This window comes from Anomaloglossus baeobatrachus, chromosome 7, assembly GCF_048569485.1.
Source record: "Anomaloglossus baeobatrachus isolate aAnoBae1 chromosome 7, aAnoBae1.hap1, whole genome shotgun sequence".
Lineage (NCBI taxonomy): Eukaryota > Metazoa > Chordata > Amphibia > Anura > Aromobatidae > Anomaloglossus > Anomaloglossus baeobatrachus.
In genome coordinates this window covers 73,837,065-73,864,237 of record NC_134359.1, presented here as the reverse complement: position 1 = coordinate 73,864,237, position 27,173 = coordinate 73,837,065, and the positions used below count along the sequence as shown (strand labels likewise).

General features: G+C 51.0%; 1 protein-coding gene across 2 annotated transcripts in view; it reads right to left on the bottom strand.

Annotated features, from left to right (window-relative positions):
* The window catches only part of ITPRID2 (ITPR interacting domain containing 2), a 125,451-nt gene that overhangs the window by 7,431 nt on the left and 90,847 nt on the right, over positions 1-27,173 (bottom strand). For both annotated transcript variants that reach the window (XM_075317411.1, XM_075317412.1), the window contains 5 exons: positions 25,432-25,506; positions 25,217-25,344; positions 14,413-14,563; positions 13,735-13,803; positions 11,883-12,314 (listed from right to left, as the gene is read on the bottom strand). In XM_075317411.1, the coding sequence (XP_075173526.1) occupies positions 11,883-12,314; positions 13,735-13,803; positions 14,413-14,563; positions 25,217-25,344; positions 25,432-25,506 (855 nt within the window). The remainder of the gene's footprint in view (positions 1-11,882; positions 12,315-13,734; positions 13,804-14,412; positions 14,564-25,216; positions 25,345-25,431; positions 25,507-27,173) is intronic.

Sequence of the window (27,173 nt, the reverse complement as noted above, 5' to 3'; positions counted from 1 at the left end):
TGGCAGGATCATGACATTACAAAGTACCAGTGTGTAAAAGGTTGTGAAGGTGTTAAGCTGTCAGTTCTCAAAGGGAATCTGTCACCAGGTTTTGCCACCTAATCTGACCGCAGCATGATCTTAAGAAAAAGATCTGATTGCAGAGATGTGTCACTTACTGGGCTACTTACAGTAGTTTTGATAAAACCACTATTTAAAAAAAAATAAACCAATAGAAGCAGTGGCGTAACTAGAGTTTGATGGGCCCCGGTGCAAAGTTCAGACCTGGGCCCCCCTCCACATACACCGACACTTGGGGTACGGGATAATGACGCTGACACTTGGCTCTTACCCACAGCACCCAGGATTTCCCATGATCTGAAATCCCTCTATCAGCACCCAGCTTTCCTATGTTCTGATATCCATCTTGTCCTCGGCACACTGCTTCCCCATGCTCTGCTATACATCTTTCCCTCAGCACCCAGCTTTCCTATATCAGAGTATGGGAAAGCTGGGTGCTGAGAAATGATGTATAGCAGAGCATGGGAAAGCTGGGTGCTGAGGGAAAAGAGCCTTTTTCCCTCAGCACAAAACGTTCCCATCCCATGCTTGTATCTTTGTCCCCCCCTTGTATATAGTTCTCCAAATACTATAATGGCCCCCACATAGCCTTCCAAATAGTATAAAGGGTCCCACATATCCCTTCATATATTAGAATACACTTCCATAGTCCTCCATGTATTATAATGGATTTCCCATAGTTCTCCATGCATTATAATTCACCCAATAGTACTCAATATATAATACTGCACCACATAGTCCTCCATATATTGTAATGCACCCCTATAATCCTCCATGTATAAAGTAGCCCTTCAATTATCATCATGAATTTCTCATAGTTCTCTATGTATTATAATTCACCCCATAGTTCTCCATGAATTATACTGCACCACATAGTCCTCCATACATTATACTGCACCACGTAGTCCTCCATACATTATACTGCACCACATAGTCCTCTATGTATAAAGTAGCCCTCCAATTATTATAATGAATTTCTCATAGTTCTCCATGTTATAATTCACCCCATAGTTCTCCATATATTATACTGCACCACATAGTCCCCAATGTTTTATAATGCACCCCCATAGTCCATGTATAAGGTAGCCTCCATAGTCCTCCATATATTATAATGTAGCCCCCATAGTCCTATATGTATTATAACGCAACCCCATAAAACTTCATATTGCATTAGGCAGCCCCATACTCCTCCATGCATAATGCACCCCTATATTCCATGTATAAGGTGTCCTTCATTTTGTATTATGCAACCCCCCAGACCTCCATATATAATAATGCAGCCAGCCTCTCCAGGCCTCCATGTATAATGTAGCAGCCAGCCTCTCCAGGCCTCCATGTATAATGTAGCAGCCAGCCTCTCCAGGCCTCCATGTATAACAATGCACCCATCCTCCTCAGGTCTCCATGTATAATGCAGTATCTCCAGGCCTCCATGTATAATGCAGCCTCCCCAGGCCTCCATGTATAATAATGCAGCCTCCCCAGGCCTCCATGTATAATAATGCAGCCTCCCCAGACCTCCATATATAATGCAGCCTCCCCAGACCTCCATATATAATGCAGCCTCCCCAGACCTCCATATATAATGCAGCCTCTCCAGACCTCCATGTATAAAGCAACCTCCTCAGACCTCCATGTATAAAGCAGCCTCTCCAGGCTTCCATGTATAATAATGCAGCTTCCCCAGACCTCCATATATAATGCAGCCTCCTCAGACCTTCATGTATAAAGCAGCCTCTCCAGGCTTCCATGTATAATAATGCAGCTTCCCCAGAACTGCCTTCCCAAGCCTCTGGCCACCGTTTACTCAATTAAAAAAAAAAAAAAAAACAAAACAAACAACAAGTACTCACCTTCTCTCTTCCTTCCACCGCTGCTGTCCTCCCCGCTGCTCGTTCTCCCGGTGCTGCGGTCGGTGTCCTCCTAGTCCTGCACTCAGCACAGCAGTCGCTCGGGAGTGACGTCACCGCACAGGGGGAGAATGGTGATGCATAGCGCGGCACCGGCCGCGCTATGCTTCATCATTACTGTGCGCGGTGACTGGTGAGACGCCGCAGCTGCTGACACCAGGTAGGGGGCCCCGGTGCCGCCGCTGACACCAGGCAGGGGGGCCCGGTGTCGTCGGCAGCGGGTCAAATAGCGGCCGCGTGGTCTGTGACAGATCAGCGCGGCTCCTCTCACACTGACAGGAGCTGGCTGCTGATCTGCCTGGCCGCCGCCGGGCCCCTAACCTCCCGGGCCCGGTCGCGATCGCGACCGCGGTAGTTACGCCACTGAATAGAAGACAAGTATTCATGAGCTGTGGATAACACCGTCCACATCACTGATTGGCAGCTTTGTTTATGCAAAGTGGACATAGAAAACTGCCAATTACTTGCTGTGGGCGGGGTTATACAGAGCTCAACATTCAGAGAACTGCAGCACAGAAAACAGTGATTTTATCAAAATGACAGCAAACAGGTCAGTAAGGCTAAGTTCACACATCGTTTTTTCCAATCAGGCACAATCCGGTTTGTGCCTGATGCAACGGATCCATCTCATAGTGTGTAAAAACTGATGCGACTGATCCGGTAAAAAAAAAACACAAAAACTTTTTTTATGCTGAGAGGGAGACCCCATCATCACCGCACACACCAGCACTACCGCATGCATCACCACCGCACACGCATGCACTATCGCACGCATCATCACCGCATACACCCAGGCACTACCTCAGTGACGTCACCGCTGACAGCGCAATTCACTTCAGTTGCTACGTGGAGCTGATAGAGAGCGGCGGTGTTCTACTGCCGCTCCTCTTAGCTTCATGTAGCAGAGCTGAAAGCGTCGTGGGACCTCTGGATTACGTCGGACCTGGAGGGGTATTTGGGGATTTTAATAAAATGGTAAAAGAGGGTGTTTTGTCTTCTATTCCAAATAAAGGATTTTTCGGGTGTATGTGTTTATTTACTTTCACTTACAGGTTAATCATTGGGGGTGTCTCAGACGCCTACTATGATTAACCCCTTATTACCCGATTGCCACCGCACCAGGGCAATTCGGGATGAGCCGGGTAGAGTCCCGGGACTGTCGCATCTAATGGATGCGGCAATTCCGGGCAGCTGCTGGCTGATATTGTTAGGGTGGTGAGCTCCCCATAACGTGGAGCTCCCCATCCTGAGAATACCAGCCTTCAGCCGTGTGGCTTTATCTTGGCTGGTATCAAAATTGGGGGGGACCGCACGCCGTTTTTTTTAATTATTTTTTTACTGCTCGATATAGACCCGCCCACCGGCGGCTGTGATTAGTTGCAGTCAGACACGCCCCCACGCTGAGTGACAGCTGTCTCACTGCAACCAATCATAGGCGCCGGTGGGCGTGGAAAGCACGGAATACGAGACTGAATAATGGGCGGCCGGCATTTTCAAACCAGGAGAAGCCGCCAGAGCTTTGACAGCCGTGCAGTGCCGCGCCCGTGCTCGGTGAGTGGGTGAGAGTGAGTGAATGAGTCAGTGAGTGAGAGAGCTTGAGAGAGAGCGAGTGAGTGATTGATTTTCTGACAAGCAATGAATTTATATCACTTCTGGGCATGCTCAGAAGTAAAAACCGGAACATGCTTCCGGCGTTTGACGCATCCCACCGTACCAGGCGCACATAGACTTTCATTATGCACCATTCCGCACAGCGCCGCACCCGGCGCGATGCAGTTTTTTTTGCCGCTGGCAAAAACGTTCCTCTCTGCGTCCTGTGCGGCTGCCGGAGTGACGATGTTTGCCGCATCCGGCAAAAAACGGAACAAAAGTACATGCGGCACAATCTGGCGCTAATAAAAGCCTATGAGGAAAAACCGCACCCAGCGGCAAAAAAAAAAAAAAAAAAAAAAAAAAGCGTTTTTCCCGCACAGCAAAAACCTGATGTGTGAACATACCCTGAGTGACAGACATCGCTGGAATCCAGGTACAAGCAGTCTACAATATGCAGCTCTTAGATGGGTACCAAGAACCTGGTGACCGATCTCTGTGGAGTGGCGATTTAACAGTTCAATTTTTCTTTCCCCAGAGCTGGAGTGGGGCCTTAAATCTAAGCCACCTGTCTTATCTCTGGACAAAAACAGTGGCGCAGCCGGCAGCTTACAAAAGATATGAAGGAGTCTTTAGGGGAGTTTCACACATCCGGCAATTCGCCGAATTGCCAGATCCGGCACACTCCAGTACAGTGTATACAGTACAATGGCATCGAGGCATGTGACCGTAGGTTGCCGTGATGCCATTGTACAGTATTAACACTGTACTGGAGTGTGCCGGATCTATCAATCCGGAGAAATGCTGGATGTGTGAAACGGCCCTTAAGTTTCAAGGAGTTTCTCTTGTTTCAGGGCAAGGAAAAGGCTGCATGGGTAGCATTTGCAATAGTGGTAACTAATTTTTTCGGACAGTCAAGGGCAGATAACTGATGACTTGGTGGAAAATCTCAAAATTTAAAGGATTTTGGCCGTAACTTGCCCATAAAAGAAGGGAATTTTGTTTACTTACCGTAAATTCCTTTTCTTCTAGCTCCAATTGGGAGACCCAGACAATTGGGTGTATAGCTATTGCCTCTGGAGGCCACACAAAGTATTACACTTAAAAGTGTAAGGCCCCTCCCCTTCTGGCTATACACCCCCAGTGGGATCACTGGCTCACCAGTTTTAGTGCCAAAGCAAGAAGGAGGAAAGCCAATAACTGGTTTAAAGACCAATTCAATCCGAGGAAACATCGGAGAACTGAACCATACCACATGAACAACATGTGTACCCGAAAAAACAGAAAAACCCCGAGAAAACAGGGCGGGTGCTGGGTCTCCCAATTGGAGCTAGAAGAAAAGGAATTTACGGTAAGTAAACAAAATTCCCTTCTTTGTCGCTCCATTGGGAGACCCAGACAATTGGGATGTCCAAAAGCAATCCCTGGGTGGGTAAAAGAATACCTCATGATAGGGCCGTCAAACGGCCCTCTCCTACAGGTGGCCAACCGCCGCCTGAATGACTTATCTACCTAGGCTGGCGTCTGCCGAAGCGTAGGTATGCATCTGATAATGCTTGGTAAAAGTAAGTAGACTCGACCAGGTGGGTGCCTGACACACCTGCTGAGCCGTAGCCTGGTGCCGTAATGCCCAGGATGCACCCACGGCTCTGGTAGAATGGGCCTTCGGCCTTGAGAGAACCAGAAGCCCAGTAGAACTGTAGGTTTCAAGAATTGGTTCCTCGAGCCCCCGAGCAAGGGTGGATCTGGAAGCTTGCGACTGTTTACGCCGACCAGCGACAAGGACAAAGAGTGCATCCGGGTGGCGCAGGAGCGCCATGCGGGAAGTAGAACCTGAGTGCTCTCACCAGAACCAACAGATGCAAATCTTTCTGAAATTGATGGACTGGACGAGGACACAAAGAAGGTGAGGTGATATCCTGATTGATATGAAAATGGGATACCACCTTAGGGAGAAATTCCGGAACCGGACGCAGAACTACCCTGTCCTGGTGAAGGACCAGGAAGGGAGTTTGTATGAGAGCGTTGCTAGCTCGGAAACTCTCCTAAGAGACGAGACCGTTACTAGAAGGCCACTTCCCGTGAAAAACGGGAAGGGAGACATGCTTCAAAGGCTCGAAAGGCGGCATCTGGAGAGCAATTAGAACCTTGTTCAGATCTCAGGGCTCTAACGGCCGCTTGTACGGAGTGCTGAGAAGACAAACTCCCCGTAGGAACGTGCGTACCTGAGGAAGTCGTCGTTTCTGAAAAAATACAGATAGCGCTGAGACTTGTCCCTAAAGGGAACTGAGCGACAACCCATTTTCCTACCTAGATTGCAGGAAGGAAGGAAACATAGACGATGCAACCGGCCAGGGAGAAACACCCTGCGCCGAGCACCGAGATAAGAACATCTTCCACGTCCTGTGGTCAATCTTGGCGGACGTTGGTATGCTAGCCTGTCTCATGGTGGCAACCACGTCCTGAGGTAATCCTGACGACACTAGGTTCCAGGACTCAATGCCACACCATCCGGTTGAGGGCCGTAGAATTCAAATGGAAGAATGGCCCTTGAGACAGCCAGTCTGATTGGTCTGGTAGTGCCCCCGGTTAGCCTACCGTGAGGCACCACAGAACCGAGTACCAGAACATCCTCGGCCAATTTGTAGCGACGAGGATGGCGCGGCCGCAGTCGGTCTTGATCTAGCGCAGTACTCTGGGCAACAATGCCAGAGGTGGCACCTAAGGTAGCTGGAACTGCGACCAATGCTGAACTAAGGCGTTTGCCGCCAGAGCTCGATGATTGTGAAACCGTGCCATGAAGCTGGCACATTGTTGTTGTGCCGTGACGCCATTAGATCGACGTCCGGCCTCTGTCAGCGGCGCCAGATCTCCTGAAACCCGTCCGGGTGAGGAGACCATACTCTTTCGGCCACACCTCAGCGACTTAGGAAGTCAGCTTCCTAGTTTCCACACTTGGGATGTGAATTGTGGATATGGTGGATGCCGTGTCTTCCACCCACATCAGAACCTGCCGGACTTCCTGGAAGGCTTGCCGGTTGCGCGTTCTTCCTTGGTGGTTGATGTATGCCACCGCTGTGGAGCTGTCCGACTGAAGTCGGATATGCTTGCTTTCCAGCCGCTGTTGGAAGGATTGTAGGGCAAGATACACTGCTCTGTGTTCAAGAACATTGATCTGAAGAGTGGACTCTTGCTGAGTCCACGTACCCTGAGCGCTGTAGTGGAGAAAAACTGCTCCCCACCCTGATAGACTCGCGTCTGTCGTAACTATCGCCCAGGACGGGGATAGGAAGGACCTTCTTTTTGACCAAGAGGTGAGAAGAAGCCACCACCGTAGAGATTCCTTGGCCGCCTGAGAAAGAACGACGACTCTGTTGAGGGACGTCGACTCCTCGTCCCATTGGCGGAGAATGTCCCATTGTAGTGGACGCAGTAAAACTGCGCGAAAGGAACTGCCTCCATTGCTACCATCTTACGTAGGAAGTGCATGAGGCGTCTCAATGTGTGCGACTGGTTCTTAAAGAAGAGCTTGCAGCCCGTAGTGAATGCTGTTTGTCTAGCGGCAGCTTCACTATCGCTGAGAGAGTAAGAAACTCTATGCCTAGATATGTTATCGATAGGGTCGGGGTCGGATCTGACTTTAAAAAGTTGATGATCCACCCAAAACTCTAGAGAGTCTCCAGCGCAACGTTCGGGCAGCGTTGGCATGTTTCCTAAGAGAGTGCCTTGACAAGTAGATCGTCTAAATACGGGACCACAGAGCGACCCTGAGAGTGCAGGACTGTGACTACTGCTGCCCTGACCTTGGCGAAGACCAGTTGGACTGTCGCTAGCCGGAAGGTAGAGCTACGAACAGAGGGTGTTCGTCTCCTATAACGAAGCGTAGAAACGCTAGTGCTCTGGATCAATCGGCACGTGTGGATAAGCATCCTTGATGCCTAATGATGCTAGGAAATATCCTTGGGACCTTGAGGCGATGACATGGCGGAGGGATTCCATCCGGAACCGCCTGGTGTCCACGAGCTTGCTGAGCATTTTTAGATCCAGAACGGGACGGAACGGCCCGTTGTTATAGGTACCGCAAAGAATTTGGGGTAAAAACCGTGACCTTGTTCCTGAAGAGGAACGGGGGTCATCACTCTTTCTGCCTATAGAGTGCACCCTGTTTGCAGAAGAGCAGCGGCCCGGCCGGGAGGTGGAGAAATTCTGAAGAATCGAGTTGGAGGACGAGAAGTGAGCTCTATCCTGTACCCGTGAGACAGAATGTCTCACACTCAATGGTCATTGACCTATGGCAGCTAAATATCGCCAAGGCGGGAGAGCCTGCTACCGACCGAGGCCGCAAGTCATGAGGAAGCCGCCTTGGAAGCGGGTTTTCAGACTGTCGCTTTTTTGGGCGAGACTGAGCCCACTAAGAATCTTAGCTCCTCTGATCCTTTTGAGTCCACATTGGACGAGGAAAAATGGGACCTGCCCGAGCCTCGAAAAGGCCGAAAACCCCGACTGCCTCTTGCTCTGTTGGGGTTTGTTGTGTCCGGGCTGAGGAAAGGATGAATCCTTACCCCTGGACTGTTTGATGGTTACATCCAACGCTCACCAAACAGTCGGTCAGCAGAAAAAGGCAACTGGTTAGGCAACCTTTTTTGGAAGCAGAATCTGCCTTCCATTCACTTAACGAGCAGACCAGGCTCTGCTTAAAAACACGGAGTAGCGGAGGCTACCGCCGCACGGTTCGCAGAGTCCAGGACAACCTGAATCGCGTAAGAAACAAATGCAGACATTTGAGAGGTTAAGGATGCCACCTGCGGCACAGATGTACGTGTAACCGTGTCAATCTGTGTAAGACAAGCTGAAATAGCTTGGAGTGCCCCAAGGGAGAGAATGCCGGAGCCAACGGTGCGCCGACAGCCTCATAGATGGCTTTCGACCAGAGATCCATCTGTCTGTCAGTGGCATCTTTGAGTTTGCAGTTCCATCTCCCACTGCAACTATGGATCTAGCTACAAGCCTGGAGATTGGAGGATGCCGCTCGGGACATTGGGTCCAGTCCTTGACCAAGTCAGGGGACAGGGATAACGTGTATCCTAAGCCGTTTGGAGAAGCGCATATCTGGATAAGCGTGGTGTTCCTGGACTGCCTCTCTGAAGGCAGAGTGGTCCAGAAAAATACGTGAAGCTGACTCCTCCACTGGAGGAGCTGTGAGAAATAACCCACATTCTATAGATGGACGCTATAAGATTATTTACTATGGCGTCACAATCAGGTGTATCCAGATTGAGAGCGGTCTCAGGATCAGAATCCTGAGCCGCTACTTCCGCCTCATTACACAGCGAGTCCTTCTGTTAGGACCCTGATGAAACCGAGGCCGCTCATAGCGAGCCCACTTAGGCTGTCTGGGACTGACGTCCGTGCAGAGCCGGACTCTGGGATGCGTGTGACATTCCCGGAGCTGTTAGTTATTCACACTGAGGGGGGCCATGGATCAATGATTCAACAGTGCCCATATTGTGAGAGACATGTCCGGACTGCTAGGCTTCTAGTATCATAGCCATAGTCTCAGAAAAACTGTCAGTAAATACTGCAGACACCGTCCTCATCCCCTGGCCATTAGTGCATACAATGGGAGTCTATGTACCTGCCGGCCGTATAGCCGTACATGCTGTACCAGCTGTATAGAAAAACATGTGGTTCTGCACCTTTGTTTTACACAGCGAATATGCTGATAACTCCTCCGCATAATCCAGGAGGGTATATACAACGTGCGACCAAACAGTGCAATGTATATAGTACAAGCATATCTATAAGTGCACTTCTGCACTAGTGGGGTTAGCACCACAGGTGCTGCTTAACGCCTGTTACAGCGATTGTGTGACTATCAGAATGCCAGGCTTCCACACTTGTCTCTGTATCGTACAGAAACTGACACTAATGGCTGCCGGTGTCCTTGTAGAGAAGGAAGCCGTGGGCGTGCCTGAGAAAGTGCGGGAATCCGGATTCACAGTGCACACAGTGAGAGGGGTGGAGTATGCAAAACATACTCCAGCTCTCAGCTCTGCTCTATGCAGCGTCACGCCCCTACCCTGACTGTCAGGGCTGTGGGCGGTAACGAAGGGAGATAGGCCCAGAAGCCGGGGACTCGAGTTAACAGCGCGGCCGCCGTAAAAGCGCGGGCCGCGCTGAAGTCCCCGGCGCACCACAAGTGCCAGCCGCGCCGCAGTTCCAGCGGCCGGCGCGACCGATTCATAGAAGTGGCCAGCGTCCCGCCCCTCTCCTGACTGGCAGGTCTGGGGGCGGGAACGAACGGAAGCAGGCCGCAAAAGCCGGGGACTCTAGTTATCAGCGCGGCCGCCGTAAAAGCGCGGGCCGCGCTGAAGTCCCCGGCGCACCACAAGTGCCAGCCGCGCCGCTGCCAGCGGCCGGCGCGACCGATTCCTGGAAGTGGCCAGCGTCCCGCCCCTCTCCTGACTGGCAGGTCTGGGGGCGGGAACGAACGGAAGCAGGCCGCAAAAGCCGGGGACTCTAGTTATCAGCGCGGCCGCCGTAAAAGCGCAGGCCGCGCTGAAGTCCCCGGCGCACTACAAGTGCCAGCCGCGCCGCAGTCCCAGCGGCCGGCGCGACCAATTCCCATAAGTGAGCCTGCTTCAGCAAAGCTGAATGAGGCCATGGCACAGGCGCCGCAGCGCTGATGTCCCCCGGCGCACTACAACACCCAGCATGCTGCGGTGTGAGCGCCAAATGCACGGGGACACAGAGTACCTTGAGGAAGCAGGGCCATGTCCCTGATGTACTCCGCTCCATCCAGCATCTTCTCCAGGGGCTGTAGATGGAGCACGGTCTCAGTGCCTGGAGACCGGTAAATCCCACTTCACCCAGAGCCCTGTAAAAAGGGATGGGGAAGGAATCAGCATGTGGGCTCCTGCCGCCGTACCCGCAATGGGTACCTCAACCTTACAAACACCTCCGACATACAGTGGGGTGAGAAGGGAGCATGCTGGGGACACTATATGTGTCCTCTTTTCTTCCATCCGACATAGTCAGCAGCTGCTGCTGACTAAAAAGTGGAGCTATGCGTGGATGTGTTGCCTCCTTCGCACAAAGCACAAAACTGGTGAGCCAGTGATCCCACTGGGGGTGTATAGCCAGAAGGGGAGGGGCCTTACACTTTTAAGTGTAATACTTTGTGTGGCCTCCAGAGGCAATAGCTATACACCCAATTGTCTGGGTCTCCCAATGGAGCGACAAAGAAATTAACGTCTTACATTTGCACCTAAACTTTCCCCAAAGCTGCAGAGCAATGTGAACGAAGAGCATGGTGAGAAATTTCACTAAGATATTGCGGCTATAGAGAAAAAACGTCAAGGAAAATGGAATCCATCATTGCTCTTGCAGATGACTGTTAGAAAATTGTAAGAGGTTCCGATGCAGGAGTACGAGGAAAAAAAAAAAAAAAAAAAAAAAAAAAAAGGAGGTTCACTGAATGAGTAGCAAATTTTTGTACTGAAATTCTCGTACACAATAGAGTTATGCAGGTTTTAGTTGCCTTCACAAAATATCAGAAAATTGGCATAAATAAAATGTTTGTGTCTTGGGCTGCTTTTACACCTCCGGTTTCTGCAATGCGGCACAATCCGGCACTTTGCAGGAAAATCGCAACCGTTTTTTTTGCTACCGGTTGCGTTTTTCCTGCATAGACTTTAATTAGTGCCGCATGGCCTTGCGTTCCAACCGGTTTTTGTCGCATGCGGCAGATTTAGCCGATGCGGCGGCCGGATGGAACGTTGCCTGGCACGTTTTTCGTGCAGCAAAAAAAAAAACCCGCATCGCGCCGCATTCGCCCGATGCGGCGCATTTTTCAATGCATGCCTATGGCGGCCCGATACGGCAAAAACCACATCCGGCCGCCACATGCGGTTTTTGCCACTGCGCATACTCAGTAGTATGCCGCAAGCGGCAAAAACCGGACGGGCCGCATGGGAAAAACTTATGCAAAGGATGCGGTGTTTTCACCGCATCCGTTGCATAGCTTGCACAGCTGGATTGAGCCGCAGTGCTCAAATCGGATGTGTGAAAGCAGCCTAAAAGATGTTCAAAAACTGTTTCAAAGTATTTTATGCATTAAGTAGAAGTAGCAGCTATAGGAAAACTTTGACAGCTCAGAAACAAGAGCAAACAAAATTTTCATTGTCAGATTTGCGCTCAGGAGGTCAAAATCATTAAGAAACAACTCATTTCATAAGTAAACCTGACAACATCTGAATATATGTCGAACAGTAATGGGTTGTTTTCTGATTCTGCATTCATGTCTGGAGCATGGTCACCTACCTCCCGGATGACTTGTTGCAATTCTTGGTTTTCCTCAGGACTCCAACGTGGACCAGCTTCAGCAACAGGTGGGTAAAATTCGGATTCCCGTTTTTCTGTTGACTCCAGATTTAGGCTCCCATGTTCCTCTGGTGACTCTTCTGTAAAGTTCTCACCAGCCCCAGTCCTGGTTGGAGGACTTGGAGTCAAAGCTACAGTAGCACGATATACAGCTTTTCCAAGCGACGTTTGGATTTTGGGTTTATCAACAGAGTCAGAAGACTTTAGTGGACCTTTCCTATATTTAGTAAGTGAACTGGAGCAAACCGAGGAAGAATCAGAAGGTGCTGGGGATAAAACAGATTCAGAACGATCAACTCCATGCTCCAATCTTGAATCTTCTATACCCAGCTCTGATTTTAGATGGCTCTGCTCTCTAATCAGCTCATTCACCTAAACAAAAAAAAAAATACAAATTAATACTTGAAATTAATAAATACAAAAACCTATATCCATGGACTGTAGGAACAGTGTGTACATTCTAGTATTACTTGTCACTATGTCCAAATGATTTGCCATAGTCACACCTATCTGGAGAACGAGGTCCCTTAACGAGCCATCACAGAATGGAGAGGTGGTTGTTCTAGTTGACTAACAAGATTTGCAATACTGCAGACGTGGCCACTGAACCAGAGTCCTGAGAACCTTTTTGTGCAAAAACTCTAAGGGGTCGTGCATGTGTCTAATTTCCACTTGGTTATAAGAGAGTCCTAAAAACGGTTCAAGTAATGGGACCAGTATAGGACATTTTCATGATAAACCTGTGCCTATGCCCTAAATGTATGAAGTGGCTACACTCTAAAAAGAGCTTTGGGTTTCTCCCTCCCACCCCCCCCACCCCCTTAAAATGCATTTTTAATAATGGAGACCATTATTGGGCTTAGTGTGTGAGAAAAAAAAAAGGTTACTTTGAAAGCAAATAAGGGCGCTTCAGTGCACACTTAGCATTGTATAAAAGGTCCGTGCACTGTTACACCCCCTCATCTTGCATATTGGGGACTTCTGATTGACAGCGTCCACTTACCAGAGGCATGGGCACAGTGTTATTGCAGGTGCCAACAGTGTGTGGGTGCATCCTCCTCTCTTGTGCCTTTCTGCAGACACCGCTCGCTAAACTTACAGGGTGTCCACGGGCAGGAATGAGTACACAGACGCAGGCATCACCGCAGGCCAAGGCTCAAGCAGCGTCAGTCGCATGCGCACACATACATGCTGGATTAGGGTACTTTCACACATCCGGATTTTTGCTCTGCGGCACAATACGGCGTTCTGCAGAAAAACCGCAACCGGCTTTTGTAACGCTGATTGCGTTTTTTTTTGCATTGACTTACATTAGTGCCGCATTGTGCCGCAGGGGCTTGCGTTCGGTCCGGTTTTTGCCGCATGCGGCAGATGTAGCCGATGCGGCGGCCGGATCGAACGTTCCCTGCAACGTTTTTTGCTCCGGCAAAAAACACCGCATCGCGCCGCATCCGGCCGCTGCGGCGCATTTTTCAATGCATCCCTATGGAGGCCGGATGCGGCGCGATGCGGAAAAAACCGCATCCGGTCGCCGCATGCGGTATTTTCCACTGCGCATGCTCAGTAGCATGCCGCAACCAGAAAAAACCGGACCGGCCGCATGTAAAAACTTATGCAAAGGATGCGGTGTTTTCACCGCATCCGTTGCATAGTTTTCACAGCCGGATTGAGCCGCAGGGCTCAAACCGGATGTGTGAAAGTAGCCTTAGTTATTTTTTTTGGGGGGGAGGGGGGGTTGTAATAAAGTCCCCTTAAGTAAATAAGTAAGTAGTAAAAATAAAAATGTTCTTACTGGTTCTATGACATTCAGCGCATTGGAAAATACCAGACTATCTGTGCTTCCTCTACCGCCATACATTCCCTAAAGAGAAAGCATACATTAAAATCAAATTTAAATTTGTGACTAACGTAATTCACACAAAAAAAGTTAAATTATAGTAAATTAGAGAGGTTAGAATTAATTCTACCTAAATCTTTATAAAAATTTGCATTCACCAAAACTGAGGGAATTAAACTGACAGACACCTCCCACTCCTCAGTTACCCGGCTGGTCCTAGTCACATCTTCTGATCCCCACACCGCTGAGCTGGGATTTTCAGCTGCGATGAGGCTCCGGTTCTGCACATGTGAGTGCTAGGTCACGATGCACATCATTACGTTATGTCTTCTTGTAGAACCCACCAGGACCTCAGAACCAGGAGCCCCGATTATGGGGGATAGGACATGTGACGAGGACTGGATGGGTGACTAGGGAGCGGAGGGGCTAGAGAAAAAACATTTTCCATAAGCTCTTTGGAATAGCATAATAAAAAGGACATTACATTTGCAGAAAATTTTGTGCAGATTCTTCTGGGAAAGTCAATTTGCTGAGAACAGGCAAATTCAAAGTGTCTGGTCCGCTCATCTCTACAATAATTTATTCAAACTGGAAGAAAAGTTAAAAAAAAAAACACCAAAAACAAAAACACACCATTGCTGCTTGTCGCTGAAAAGGAGAAGATACATGAAAACTTCGGAGCTGCTCTTCGAGCGTGAGGAGCCGCTCATCCAGCTGTAGCTCCAATTCCTGCAGCTCTACTCGCACAGAGTTCCTCAGACTTTGTAATTGATCGGCTTCATACCTTCAACACAAAGCAGTTTTAAACAAATGTACCCTTTTATTCATCCATCTAATACATAAGTCAGTCAGGTCCTTGCAAGAATTAAAGGGAACCTGTCAGAAATTTTGCACTAAACCTAAAAGTTTCCCCCTCTGCAGCTCCTGGGCTGCATTCTAGCAATGTTCCTGTTGTTTATGTGCCCCCTTTCTGACCAAAATAAAGACTTTAAAAAAAGGGGTACCTTTTTGTATTCAGATCTTGATAATGGTACACGGGGGCGGGCTTTCTGGTGTCAGTCTCCCTCCTGTCGCTTTAGGCCGTCTCCCATCGCGCAATTTCAAAGAGGTGACGTGAGGTAAGCTGGCCAGCGCTTGCGCAGAATGGTGGTGGAGGCGGCAATGAAAGCACGAGATGGGCGCCGCCCATAATCTCGCGCATGCGCCGTGCCACTCTCGCAAGACTGTGCAATGTGCACAGTGTGACCGCTGGTGACGTGTTGCGCATGCGCGAGATTATGGGCGGCGCCCATCTCGTGCTTTCACCGCCGCCTCCACCACCATTCTGCGCAAGCGCTGGCCAGCTTACCTCACGTCACCTCTTTGAAATTGCGCGATGGGGGACGGCCTAAAGCGACAGGAGGCAGACTAACGGACACCAGAAAGCCCGCCCCCGTGTACCATTATCAAGATCTGAATACAAAAAGGTACCACTTTATAAAGTCTTTATTTTGGTCAGAAAGGGGGCACATAAACAACAGGAACATTGCTAGAATGCAGCCCAGGAGCTGCAGAGGGGGAAACTTTTAGGTTTAGTGCAAAAGAGAGAATTTTGTTTACTTACCGTAAATTCTTTTTCTTATAGTTCCGTCATGGGAGACCCAGACCATGGGTGTATAGCTACTGCCCCCGGAGGACACACAAAGTTACTACACTCAAAACGTGTAGCTCCTCCCTCCCAGTATATACACCCCCTGCTAGCCAGTCCTAGCCAGTTTAGTGCAAAAGCTGAAGGAGGACATCCACCCACAAGAAGAGACAGTAAAAACCGGAAGAACCGGAACCTCTGTCTACAACAAGAACAGCCGGTGAAGACACCGGAACAAGAAACCTGCCAACAGGCAATAGGGAGGGTGCTGGGTCTCCCATGACGGAACTATAAGAAAAAGAATTTACGGTAAGTAAACAAAATTCTCTTTTTCTTTATCGTTCCTATGGGAGACCCAGACCATGGGACGTTCCAAAGCAGTCCATGGGTGGGAATAAACAGACCACTGAGAAGCAGGCAAAACCTAACTTCACAAATGGGCGACAGACGCCTGAAAGATGCGTCTGCCTAAGCCCGCGTCTGCCAAAGCATAAGCATGCCTTGGATAGAGCTTCGAAAAAAGTATGCAAACTATTCGAGCTGCAGTCTGACAGACCTACTGAGCCGTAGCCTGGAGCCTGAAAACCCAAAAGGCACCGACAGGTCTGATCAAATGTGCTCTGATCCCCGGCGGGGAAGGCACTTGAGTACACTTGTTGGGCCTCGGAAATGGCCGACCTAAGCCAATGAACCAGGGTCGGCTTAGATGCCGAGAGACCGCTACGCTGACTAGTGGTCAGCACCAGAGAGAGGTGCACTGCCTAATAACGGCGGTGCAAGACACATAGATCCGGAGCGCCCGCACCAGATCCAGGATATGCAACGCTTTCTCAAGCGATGAACAGGAGCCGGACAAAAGGAAGGCAGGAAAATTGCCCCGGGTAAGGTGGAAGCAGTAACCACCTCAGGGAAAAAAGTCCGGAGTCGGACGGAGACCACCTTGTCTTGATGCAAAAGGCCAAGAAGGGGGTGACTCCGAGAGAGTACAGCCAGAACTCTCTGGCGGGAAATTATAGCCACTAGAAGACTACTTTCTGTAAAAGATGAAACCAAGAAACCTCCCTAAGAGGCGCAAAGGGGGGTTTCCGGGAACCGGGAGGACCAGATTAAGGTCCCAGGGCTCCATAGGCCGCAGGAAAGGCGGAATAATGTGCGATGCGCCCTGAAGGGAGCGCACCGGAGCCAGCCGGACGATACGCCGCTGGCACATACTGACAGAGCCGAGACCTGTCCCTTAATGAGGGATAGTCCTAGCTGTAAACCGGACTGTGAAAGAGACAGGAGGGTCGGCAAGGCTAAAAAGGTCAAAGGACACTTTGAAGCTCGAGTCATAGCGGAGATGACTTCAGGAAGGATACCAGAAGTCGCCAAGATCCAGGACTCAAGAGCTACGCCGTCAATCTGAGAGTCCAGAATTCTGACGGAAAAAACGGACCCTTTTGAGAAAAGGTCTGAACGGTCCGGAAGATGCCATGGCAACCCAACGGACAGAAGGAGCAGGTCAGGGTACCAAGCCTGCCTGGGTCAGTCTGGAAAATGAGAATGACCCGACGGCCCCCTTAACTGATCTTGCGCAGGACTCTGGGCAAGAGGTAGAGACGAAGCTGGGATCAAAACATGAACCAGTGTGCCTACCGCAAAACCTGAGGATTGTGGACCACGGTTGGACAGCTGAAATAGTCTGCCTCGCAGTTTTCACATCTAGGATGTGGGCTGCGGACAGGGCTGTATTTTGCCTTCATGCTGCCCTAGGCACTTTAAGTGGTCGCGCCCCTTAGTGACAACGTAAAACTGAGTTTTCGCACACGACATCTGTTTAAGGCAGATCTACTCTGTAGCACACTTTAAAAAGTATCAATAAGAAACGAACCCCCCCCCCCATGGGAATCACCACAGGCACATCAAAACATAGCATGAGTATAAAATATTCCCACCACACCGTCCCCACTTATATACTGTGACTGTGACACTGCCCCTAATAAACACCACACTGCCCTCCCTTATAAACTACTGTATATGCACCACACCTTCCTCGATTATGAAATATGATCTGTACATTGTGAGGAGGGAGCAGCATGATGTGAGGACAATGTCCCATGCATGCTGCTCCCTCGTCACAATGTCCCATGCATGCTGCCCCTCCTCACAATGTCCCATGCTTGCTGCCCCCTCCTCACAATGTCCCATGAATGCTGCCCCCTCCTCACAATGTCCCATGAATGCTGCCCCCTCCTCACAATGTCCCATGAATGCTGCCCCCTCCTCACAATGTCCCATGAATGCTGCCCCCTCCTCACAATGTCCCATGCATGCTGCTCCCTCCTCACAATGTCCCTTGCATGCTGCCCCCTCCTCACAATGTCCCATGCATGCTGCCCCCTCCTCACAATGTCCCATGCATGCTGCCCCCTCCTCACAATGTCCCATGCATGCTGCCCCCTCCTCACAATGTCCCATGCATGCTGCCCCCTCCTCACAATGTCTCATGTATGCTGCTCCCGCCTCACAATGTCCCATGCATGCTGCTCCCTCCTCACAATGTCCCATGCATGCTGCTCCCTCCGCACAATGTCTCATGCTTGATGCTCCCTCCTCACAATGTCCCATGCATGCTGCTCCTTCCTCACAATGTCCCATGCATGCTGCTCCCTCCTCACAATGTCCCATGCATGCTGCTCCCTCCTCACAATGTCCCATGCATGCTGCCCCCTCCTCACAATGTCCCATGCATGCTGCTCCCTCGTCACAATGTCCCATGCATGCTGCTCCCTCCTCACAATGTCCCATGCTTGCTGCCCCCTCCTCACAATGTCCCATGCATGCTGCCCCCTCCTCACAATGTCCCATGAATGCTGCCCCCTCCTCACAATGTCCCATGAATGCTGCCCCCTCCTCACAATGTCTCATGTATGCTGCTCCCGCCTCACAATGTCCCATGCTTGATGCTCCCTCCTCACAATGTCCCATGCATGCTGCTCCTTCCTCACAATGTCCCATGCATGCTGCTCCCTCCTCACAATGTCTCATGCATGCTGCCCCCTCCTCAGTGTCCCATGCATGCTGCCCCCTTCTCACAATGTCCCATGCATGCTGCCCCCTCCTCACAATGTCTCATGCATGCTGCCCCCTCCTCAGTGTCCCATGCATGCTGCCCCCTTCTCACAATGTCCCATGCATGCTGTCCCTCTCCATGAGCTCCTAATGCTGCCTTCCTCTTTTCCATAATGAGACCTTCATGTTGCCCCACTCATGCTAAGACCACCACACTAACGCTTATGCTGAGACCCCCCACACACACACTACCTCACTCTTGATATTGACTCCCCTACATTGCTCCACTCCATACTGATCCCACACATGCTGCCCCTTCTTCACAATGAGCTCCCAATGCTGCCCCCTCTTATTCTGAGTCCTTACACTCCCCCCACCCAATCGATTTTGTCATTGCACTATCCCTCATCCCTTGTCCTCTGTCTCTAGCATTAGCCCCTCTCTCCCACTCCCCCAACATCAGCCTCTCTCCCCCAGCATCAGCCTCTATCTTCCCTCAGCATCAGCCTCTCTTCCCCAGTCTCAGCTTTTGCCTCCCCCCAGCCTCAGCCTGCCCCAGTCTCCGCCTCAGCCTCCCTCCAGTCTCAGCCTCAGCCTCCCTCAAGTCTCAGCCTCAGCCCCCTCCAGTCTCAGCCTCAGCCTCCCTCCAGTCTCAGCCTCAGCCTCCCTCCAGTCTCAGCCTCAGCCTCCCTCCAGCCTCCCCCCAGTCTCTGCCTCTGCCTCCCTCCAGCCTCCCCCAGTCTCTGCCTCTGCCTCCCTCCAGCCTCCCCCCAGTCTCAGCCTCAGCCTCCCTCCAGTCTCAGCCTCCCTCCAGCCTCCCCCAGTCTCAGTCTCTGCCTCCCTCCAGCCTCCCCACAGTCTCAGCCTCTGCCTCCCTCCAGTCTCAGCCTCTGCCTCCCTCCAACCTCCCCCCAGTCTCAGCCTCTGCCTCCCTCCAGCCTCCCCCCAGTCTCTGCCTCTGCCTCCCTCCAGCCTCCCCCCAGTCTCTGCCTCTGCCTCCCTCCAGCCTCCCCCCAGTCTCTGCCTCTGCCTCCCTCCAGCCTCCCCCCAGTCTCTGCCTCCCTCCAGCCTCCCCCCAGTCTCTTCCTCTGCCTCCCTCCAGCCTCCCCCCAGTCTCAGCCTCTGCCTCTCTCCAGCCTCCCCCCAGTCTCAGCCTCTGCCTCCCTCCAGCCTCCCCCCAGTCTCTGCCTCTGCCTCCCTCCAGCCTCCCCCCAGTCTCAGCCTCTGCCTCCCTCCAGTATCTGCCTTTGCCGCCTCCCCCCCCCCGCATGCGCAGATCTCCGGTCTGCATTAGAGACACTCCCACGCTCCTTATGAATCCACTTACCTGCTCCAGTGCCCGCCGCCATCTTCCTGGCTCACGTGAGTATCCTCTTCTGACACCGGCTTCCATCACGTCCTCCGCGGCGTCCTGCTGTGAGCTCTGCATGTGACATCCACACAGCAGTGGACGCAGCACAGAGGAAGGAGCTGATTGGCGCGCGCCTGTGACCCCGGAAGTGCAGGCGCCGGCAGTTCCGGGGTCAATCAGCTTCCTGTGCTCGGCGGCCACAAAAAAAAAAAATGTAAAAAAAAAAAAAAAAATTTTTTTTTTTTTTTTTTTTTTTGCTGCCAGAAGGTGCCGCCCCTCACAATCTGCCGCCCTAGGCACCGGACCACGGGTGCCTAATGGTAAATACGGCCCTGGCTGCGGATATGGTGGACTAGGAGTCCCTTGTCCACTGAAGAATGATGAGCCGCCAAGATTGCCAGGCGGCTGAGTGTCCCGCCCTGGAAGTTGATGTAGGAAAACGCTGTCACGTTGTCCGACTGGACTCGAATGTGCCTAGCCGCCAACAGATGGTGAAGGCTTAGAGAGCTAGAAATACAGCTCTGATTTCCAGCACATTGAACCAGAGGGCTGATTCGGACAGAGTCCAAGCGCCCTGCGCTCCACAGTGGAGATATACTGCTCCCAAGGCGGAAAGACCAGCACCCTGGTGAGAATCACCCGGGACGGGGCCAGGAAGGAGCATCCCTGAGACAGAGTGGCCGATACCACCACTGCAACGAGCCCCTGGTCAGTGGCGAAGCCACCACTCCGAGAAGGAGGGAGGTCGCGTGAACAGCGGAAACCCTCCAGTCTCAGAGGACGCAGGAGAAACTGGGCAAGGAATCGCTTCCATTGACGCCACCGTCTGACCAGCACCTTATTTGGTGTCTGATAGAACGACGTCGACCGCCAGCGGAGGGACTACTGATCGACTAAGAGCAGCTTCACAAGTGCCGACAGTCTCGAATTGCGTCCCTGAAGACCTCTGATGCGAAGTCAGAGTGGGCCTGGACAGAATGACAAGCCACCCGAATAGATTAGAGTGGTGAGAGTAAGCGAGTACTCTGCTAAGAGTCTGCACTGGATGAAACCCTGAGAAGAAGGCCGTCCAGGGCAAACGATCACTGCCAATCCTTAGGGGTGCAGGACCCTAATCACAGCAGCCCCATGAGAATACTCGATGGGCCGTGGCTAACCGCAAGGGAAGAGCCACGAATTGGACCACTCTGATGGCAAAACGTAGTCAACGCTGGTGTGAACCTGCGATTGACCCCTGCAGAAAAGCATCTCTGATGCCGATGGCTACTAGGGAATCTCCTTGGGTTCTTGATTGATCCGGTGAAAAACACACGGAACAAGACCGAGACTCCATGTGAAAACGCCACACCTGACCATGCTTGAAAAGCTAAAAGATCCAGGTCGGAAGGCACCGCCCTCTTCGGGGACTAGAAATAGATTTAAGCAAAAATCTCAGAACCGTTCCCAGTCGGGAACCGGAACAATTACTCCGTTGGCCTGCAAGAAATGCCACGGCCTGTGAGAAGGCGGCGGCCTTGGAGCCGGGAGGAGTTGACAGAAAAAATCTGTTTGGCGGGTGGACAGAAATCCATCCTGTAGCCATGGGAGATATAAACTCGCCCCCACTGAACGGAGACGTGTTAGAACCATACGTCGCCAGGTGGAGAGAGCCTGCCACCGACCAAGGAGGTGGTTGGCGTGGCCAGATAGCTCGGAGGAAGCTGACTCCGTGGTAGCATCTCCTGCGGTCTTCTGAAGACGCAGCTTCAAGCCATTTGGTTCTATGAACTAAGGCCGAGCTAGAGGACGATCAGAAGGAGGAACGGAAACCACCGAAACCTCAACTGATTCCTGCCCTGGTTTAGGTTTGTGGCAAGGAAGAACTCTCGTCGCCGAGAGCTTCCTAAATTTCATCTAGTTGGTTCCGAAGAGACTGGTCCCACCAAAGGGAAGCCCAGCAAGGAACCTCTATAGAGGCATCTGCCTTCCATTGCCGAAGCCACACCTGCGGAAAGCGAGGAAAGTAGCCAAAACCACCGCTGTGCGGTGTCCAGCATGGCAGACTTGGCAGAGGATGGAAAGACTGAAGTCTGGAAGTTCAGGCAACCGTCTTGGGCATAGAGTCCCTGTGAGGGAATGCATCTCCTCTGAGGAGCCATCAGCCACTGACATAACGGTCCGGGCTGAGCCACCTGAGGTGAATGAGCCCACCTCTTGACCACCATTGGTGGACGGGGGAAACCCAGTCCTCAGAATCGCGCTTCATGGGAAGCGACTGTCAGAGCGGACCCTGGGCTGGTCACAGGGGCCTGAAAACTGGAGTGGTTAAGGAACACACGTTGTGTTCACCTAGATAAGGTAACTCCGGCGGATTGAGGTCCAGTACAAAATTAATGTACCGTGGGATCCTTATAGAGGTGCCGTCAGCCACTGATACAACTATCCGGGCTGAAAGTCTGGACACCGGAGTGGCCACGCTTGGCGAATGAGTACACTCCTTGACCACCTCTGATGGGAGGGGGAGACAGGCAGCGGAACCCCGCTGTGGGGCCTGCAGGACAGGCTGCGGGCTTGGACGCAGCGGGCTGAAAACTGGAGTGGTTAAGGAACACACTCCTCGTCTTGTTAAAGGTATACTGATGCCTTTTTGCCAGCGGGGAATACTCCCCTGATACAGGCGGATGGAGGTCCAATACAAGTATAATGGACGCAATCTAATCATTCGCATCCCCGTCATCTACGGACGGATCAAAGTACGTAAAGCAGCGTCCGAGCCCTTGATAGAGACATCCTCCTCGTCCAGTGAGTCAGCTCGTATCGGAGCTGCGGAACGGGGAGACAGGGGACCCTGCGTCTCCCTGTCAGGAGGACGGGGTCTGTGAGCTTTGCTGAGCAAGCAGAAAACGCCCTGAGAAGGGGGTTGCATGCTCAGCGGATGCCGGGACAGCCGACCCCTGGAAAAAGAGATTCCCCCAGGGGTCAGCCACCGAACCCGGAGCAGCTGGAGGGACCATGCATGAGCCTCCAAGCTGAGGGGCCACAGCGGTTATGAGCACGGTACAGCCGTACGAGACTACCAGCAGTGGATAATAAAAAACAGCCTGCAGCCTCGCTCTGTGAGACCTGCTGCAGAGGTGGGGGGCTCTGTCTAGAAAACACAAGACAGGGGTTCAGCCTGGGGAGACTCCAGGCTGAGGCACCACCACCTAAGAACCATTACAGTATGGGTCTGTGCCGGTTCAGGCCATATGAGCCTACATGCAGAACATGTAGTGTACAGCCTTGGAGCTTTGCTCCTAGTGAGACATGCTGCTGAGGAGGAGATTCTATAATAAAGAATTAACTCCTTCACAATGCCCTGCTAGTGTATAAAAGTGCACAACCAGAGGTTGTGACTTGTCAGGCCGCTATTGTGAGTGCCCCCCCAGGTTCCAAGCCTGGACCCCCAGCCAGATATTCACTCCCTGCAGCCAGCGCCGATCAGCGTACTAAGAACGCTGAGAAAATGGCGCTAGAGTGAGGGGGGAGGGCGGGGGTTAACCCAGGAGCGGGAATCGGAGGGCTAAGAAATGTACAGGGGAGGGAATCATCTCCCCAACAAGGAGTGTCCGCCCCTGTGCAGAGCGGCGGTTGGGCGGCGCTGCAGCGTCCCCCTGCATGACTGACATGCAGGGGAACGAGACGAAACTAGGCCGCGGCTGAAGCCGGGGCCTAGAGTTAAACATGCGGCCGAAAATCAGGCATCATCGGCGTGGTACACAGAAAAAAACCGTGGAACCGGCCGGAAACACAGTAAAAGCAGCATTATGAAAGTCAAACACTGTCCCCCTAATAAAGTGCCCCACATTGCAGAAGGACCCTCTGAATAACGTCTCTATACTTAGCTTTGAGACGCAGGGTCCAGTCCCTGGGTGGGGTGGGGGTCCAGTGCTCCGTCCAGCAGGGTCCTGTCAAAGGGCTGCGGACGGAGGCCGGTCTCCTGCAAAGCAGCGAGAACCGTGTTGGCTCCCACTTCAAGCCAGAGGCCCCAGCATGGGATGGTGAAGGAGCGCGGCATGAAGGGCTCTTGCCCTGAATCAACCTTAACAGCACTGCCGCCAGGGGAGTGTGAAGGGACATGCCGGGGGTCCAGTGGACCCGCTTTTCTTCCAAATCTTTAGAAAAAATGAAAATCAAAAAAGGATGCATGTGTGTGTGTGATCCTCCTGACACAAAGCATGAAACTGGCTAGGACTGGCTAGCAGGGGGTGTATATACTGGGAGGGAGGAGCTACACGTTTTGAGTGTAGTAACTGTGTGTCCTCCGGGGGCAGTAGCTATACACCCATGGTCTGGGTCTCCCATAGGAACGATAAAGAAATTTCTGATGACCGGTTCCCTTTAACAAGGACTTCGCCAGTATATGAATAAAAGTCAAGCGATTAAGACTATATTATTGTTTTGGAAGCTTAACAGTCCCAAAATAGTTTTTAGAGTATACGCTATTAGTTCCTGCACAAGGCCATATTATGGATCTACATAAATTTGGTCTTGTATGGGGTATTACACGCTAAATTACAGAGAAGACATACTGCAACTCAGTCTCATATCATGCAGATTTTTCCCCCTGTTGGCCATCTATCCATGTCAAATTAGTTCCACCAAAACATAGGTTAAAGGGAATCTGTCAGGTGCAATATGCAGTGATAACTATAACCGTCCCTGTATACACTAGCATAGATAAAGTGCTCTTTAGAAAAAGTATTTCTAAAGATTTTTTTATTGTATGCTAATGAGCGAGGACACTAGTCCCCTGTGCGTTATTCGCCCCTCATTAGCATGTTAGTACACCCACAGGGTATGCTAACATGCTAATGCATATACAGTGTCACAGGATGATCTCACTCACCTCTCCACCGCCATTGCTGGATTTCGGCTCAGTGCACATGACCCCGGAGTTTGGGTCATGCGTACTACTTCAGTTTGAAGCCAGGACACGTACACCCGGCATCATAGTGCCCATGACCCAAACTCCGGAGTCCTGTGCATGGAGCCGAAATCCAGCGATGGCGGCGGAGAGGTGAGTGAGATCATCCTGTGGAGCTGTGTAGTCATTAGCATGTCAGCAAACCCACAGGGGTGTACTAACATGCTAATGAGGGGTGACTGGCCGGGGAACTAACGCCCAGGGGACTACTGCACTTGCTTAGCATATGGTAAAATATCTTTAGAAATACTTTTCCTATAGATCTCTTTATCTATGCTAGTGTATACAGTTACCGTTAGGCAGGGAATAGTCATATACACCCAGAACTGCTCGTTGTCCCGGGTGCATATTACACCTGACAGGCTCACTTTAAGTAATTCTACTACGAAGAGTGGAAATCAAATATACAGCAGCAAGCCCCGATATACAGCCGTTATCAGACACAACCTTATAAAACAATCACCTCTCCTCCTCGGTTAGATGCTGATAAACCATCGTCTGCTGGCGTAACATGTTTAGTTCCAAATCCATCATTTGGCTCCGGAATAAATTTAAGCTTCTTCTCATGATCTGCAGCTCCTGGAATGTGTTCTGAAGGACAACGTACAATTATATACCGTAATTTAAAGAAACAATCCATATACACAAAGGATCAAAATGGAGAAAGAAAGTACTCACTTCATACAGAGAGAGGATAGAGGATTTCTGGCTATAACTGCCTGCAGTCAAGTCATGTCCACGCATCACAGGATGCTGAAAAAAAAAAATATATATATATTAATTGCACAGTGTTTACACCTACTGCCAGCAAAATTAGCTCATGATGTTTAAGTCCAACAATGGCCAGAGTCTGATGCTTTGGCCCCACTCATATTAGTCCTCCAATATTAGGGGAAAGAAAAAAAAAAAAAAAAAAAGGCGCCTTCTACTGATTATGTGTTTTGCGAGAAGCTGACAACCCCTTAAAATTGTACCCTCCTGCATTGATGTTCCAGTAGTGTCGGCACTCTCTCCCAGGGCTTGCATGACATGGTCATGTTATGCAAAGCCTGTAGCCACTTCACTGTGCCCCTGCTTCAGGCGGGAATAACTTCTAGAGGAAACAAGCTGAAGATGCGCTCACTTCCTCCAGATGTCCGATTTGTTAGGAGGGAGACAGTGAAGTGGCCGCAGGCATCGTGTAATATGACAATGTCATGCAAGCCCTGGGAGAGCTAGAGCAGACACTGCTGGAACAGCACCGAAGGAGAGTATAGGTGCTGGAGGATAACATACTGATTGAGGAGAGGCTGTCTGAGAAGTGGACCACCCCTTTAAATAAAATTATGCTAATGCCTACCAGCCAGGGGCCAAAGTAACTCGTGGCCTCTGATGGGTAAATTCGCAGACACAGGACGCACAGATAATGTAAACTAGTCTGCATAATTACCATAACTGAAGGCTTTAGGAAAGGATACCAAAAAGGTCTCTAATACACACATTAGCCTTTCTAGTACATCTCAGCAGCTTCCTTATATATTTAGTGCATTTTTGGGTTACAATACACTAAACATGAAAGTCATGAATTATGAGACTTTTGGGGTGTTCACCTTTTAGCGGCATGTGTGGTTTCCATTATCATGGTCTACAATTAGAAGAAGGGAATTTTGTTTACTTACCGTAAATTCCTTTTCTTCTAGCTCCAATTGGGAGACCCAGACAGTGGGTGTATAGCTACTGCCTCTGGAGGCCGCACAAAGAACTACACTTAAAAGTGTAAGGCCCCTCCCCTTCTGGCTATACACCCTCCCGTAGGAGTACGGATTCCTCAGTTTTAGTACCAAAGCAAGAAGGAGGAAAGCCAATAACAGTTTCAAAAACAAATTCAATCCGATAACAAGATCGGAGAACTTAAGAAACAACATGAACAACATGTGCACCCGAAAAACGAAACCCTAAGAACAAATAGGGCGGGTGCTGGGTCTCCCAATTGGAGCTAGAAGAAAAGGAATTTACGGTAAGTAAACAAAATTCCCTTCTTTTTCGCTCCTAATTGGGAGACCCAGACAGTGGGACGTCCAAAAGCAGTCCCTGGGTGGGTAAAAAGATACCACATGAACGGGCTGTCAGACAGCCTCTTCCTACAGGTGGGCCACCGCCGCCTGAAGGACCTGTCTACCTAGGCTGGCATCTGCCGAAGCGTAGGTATGCACTTGATAGTGTTTGGTAAACGTGTGCAGACTCGACCAGGTAGCCGCCTGGCACACTTGCTGAGCCGTAGCCTGATGCCGCAATGCCCAGGACGCACCCACGGCTCTGGTAGAATGGGCCTTCAGTCCAGATGGGATCGGAAGCCCAGCAGAACGGTATGTGTGAAGAATTGGTTCCTTGATCCACCGCGCCAGGGTGGATTTGGAAGCTTGCGATCCCTTATGCTGACC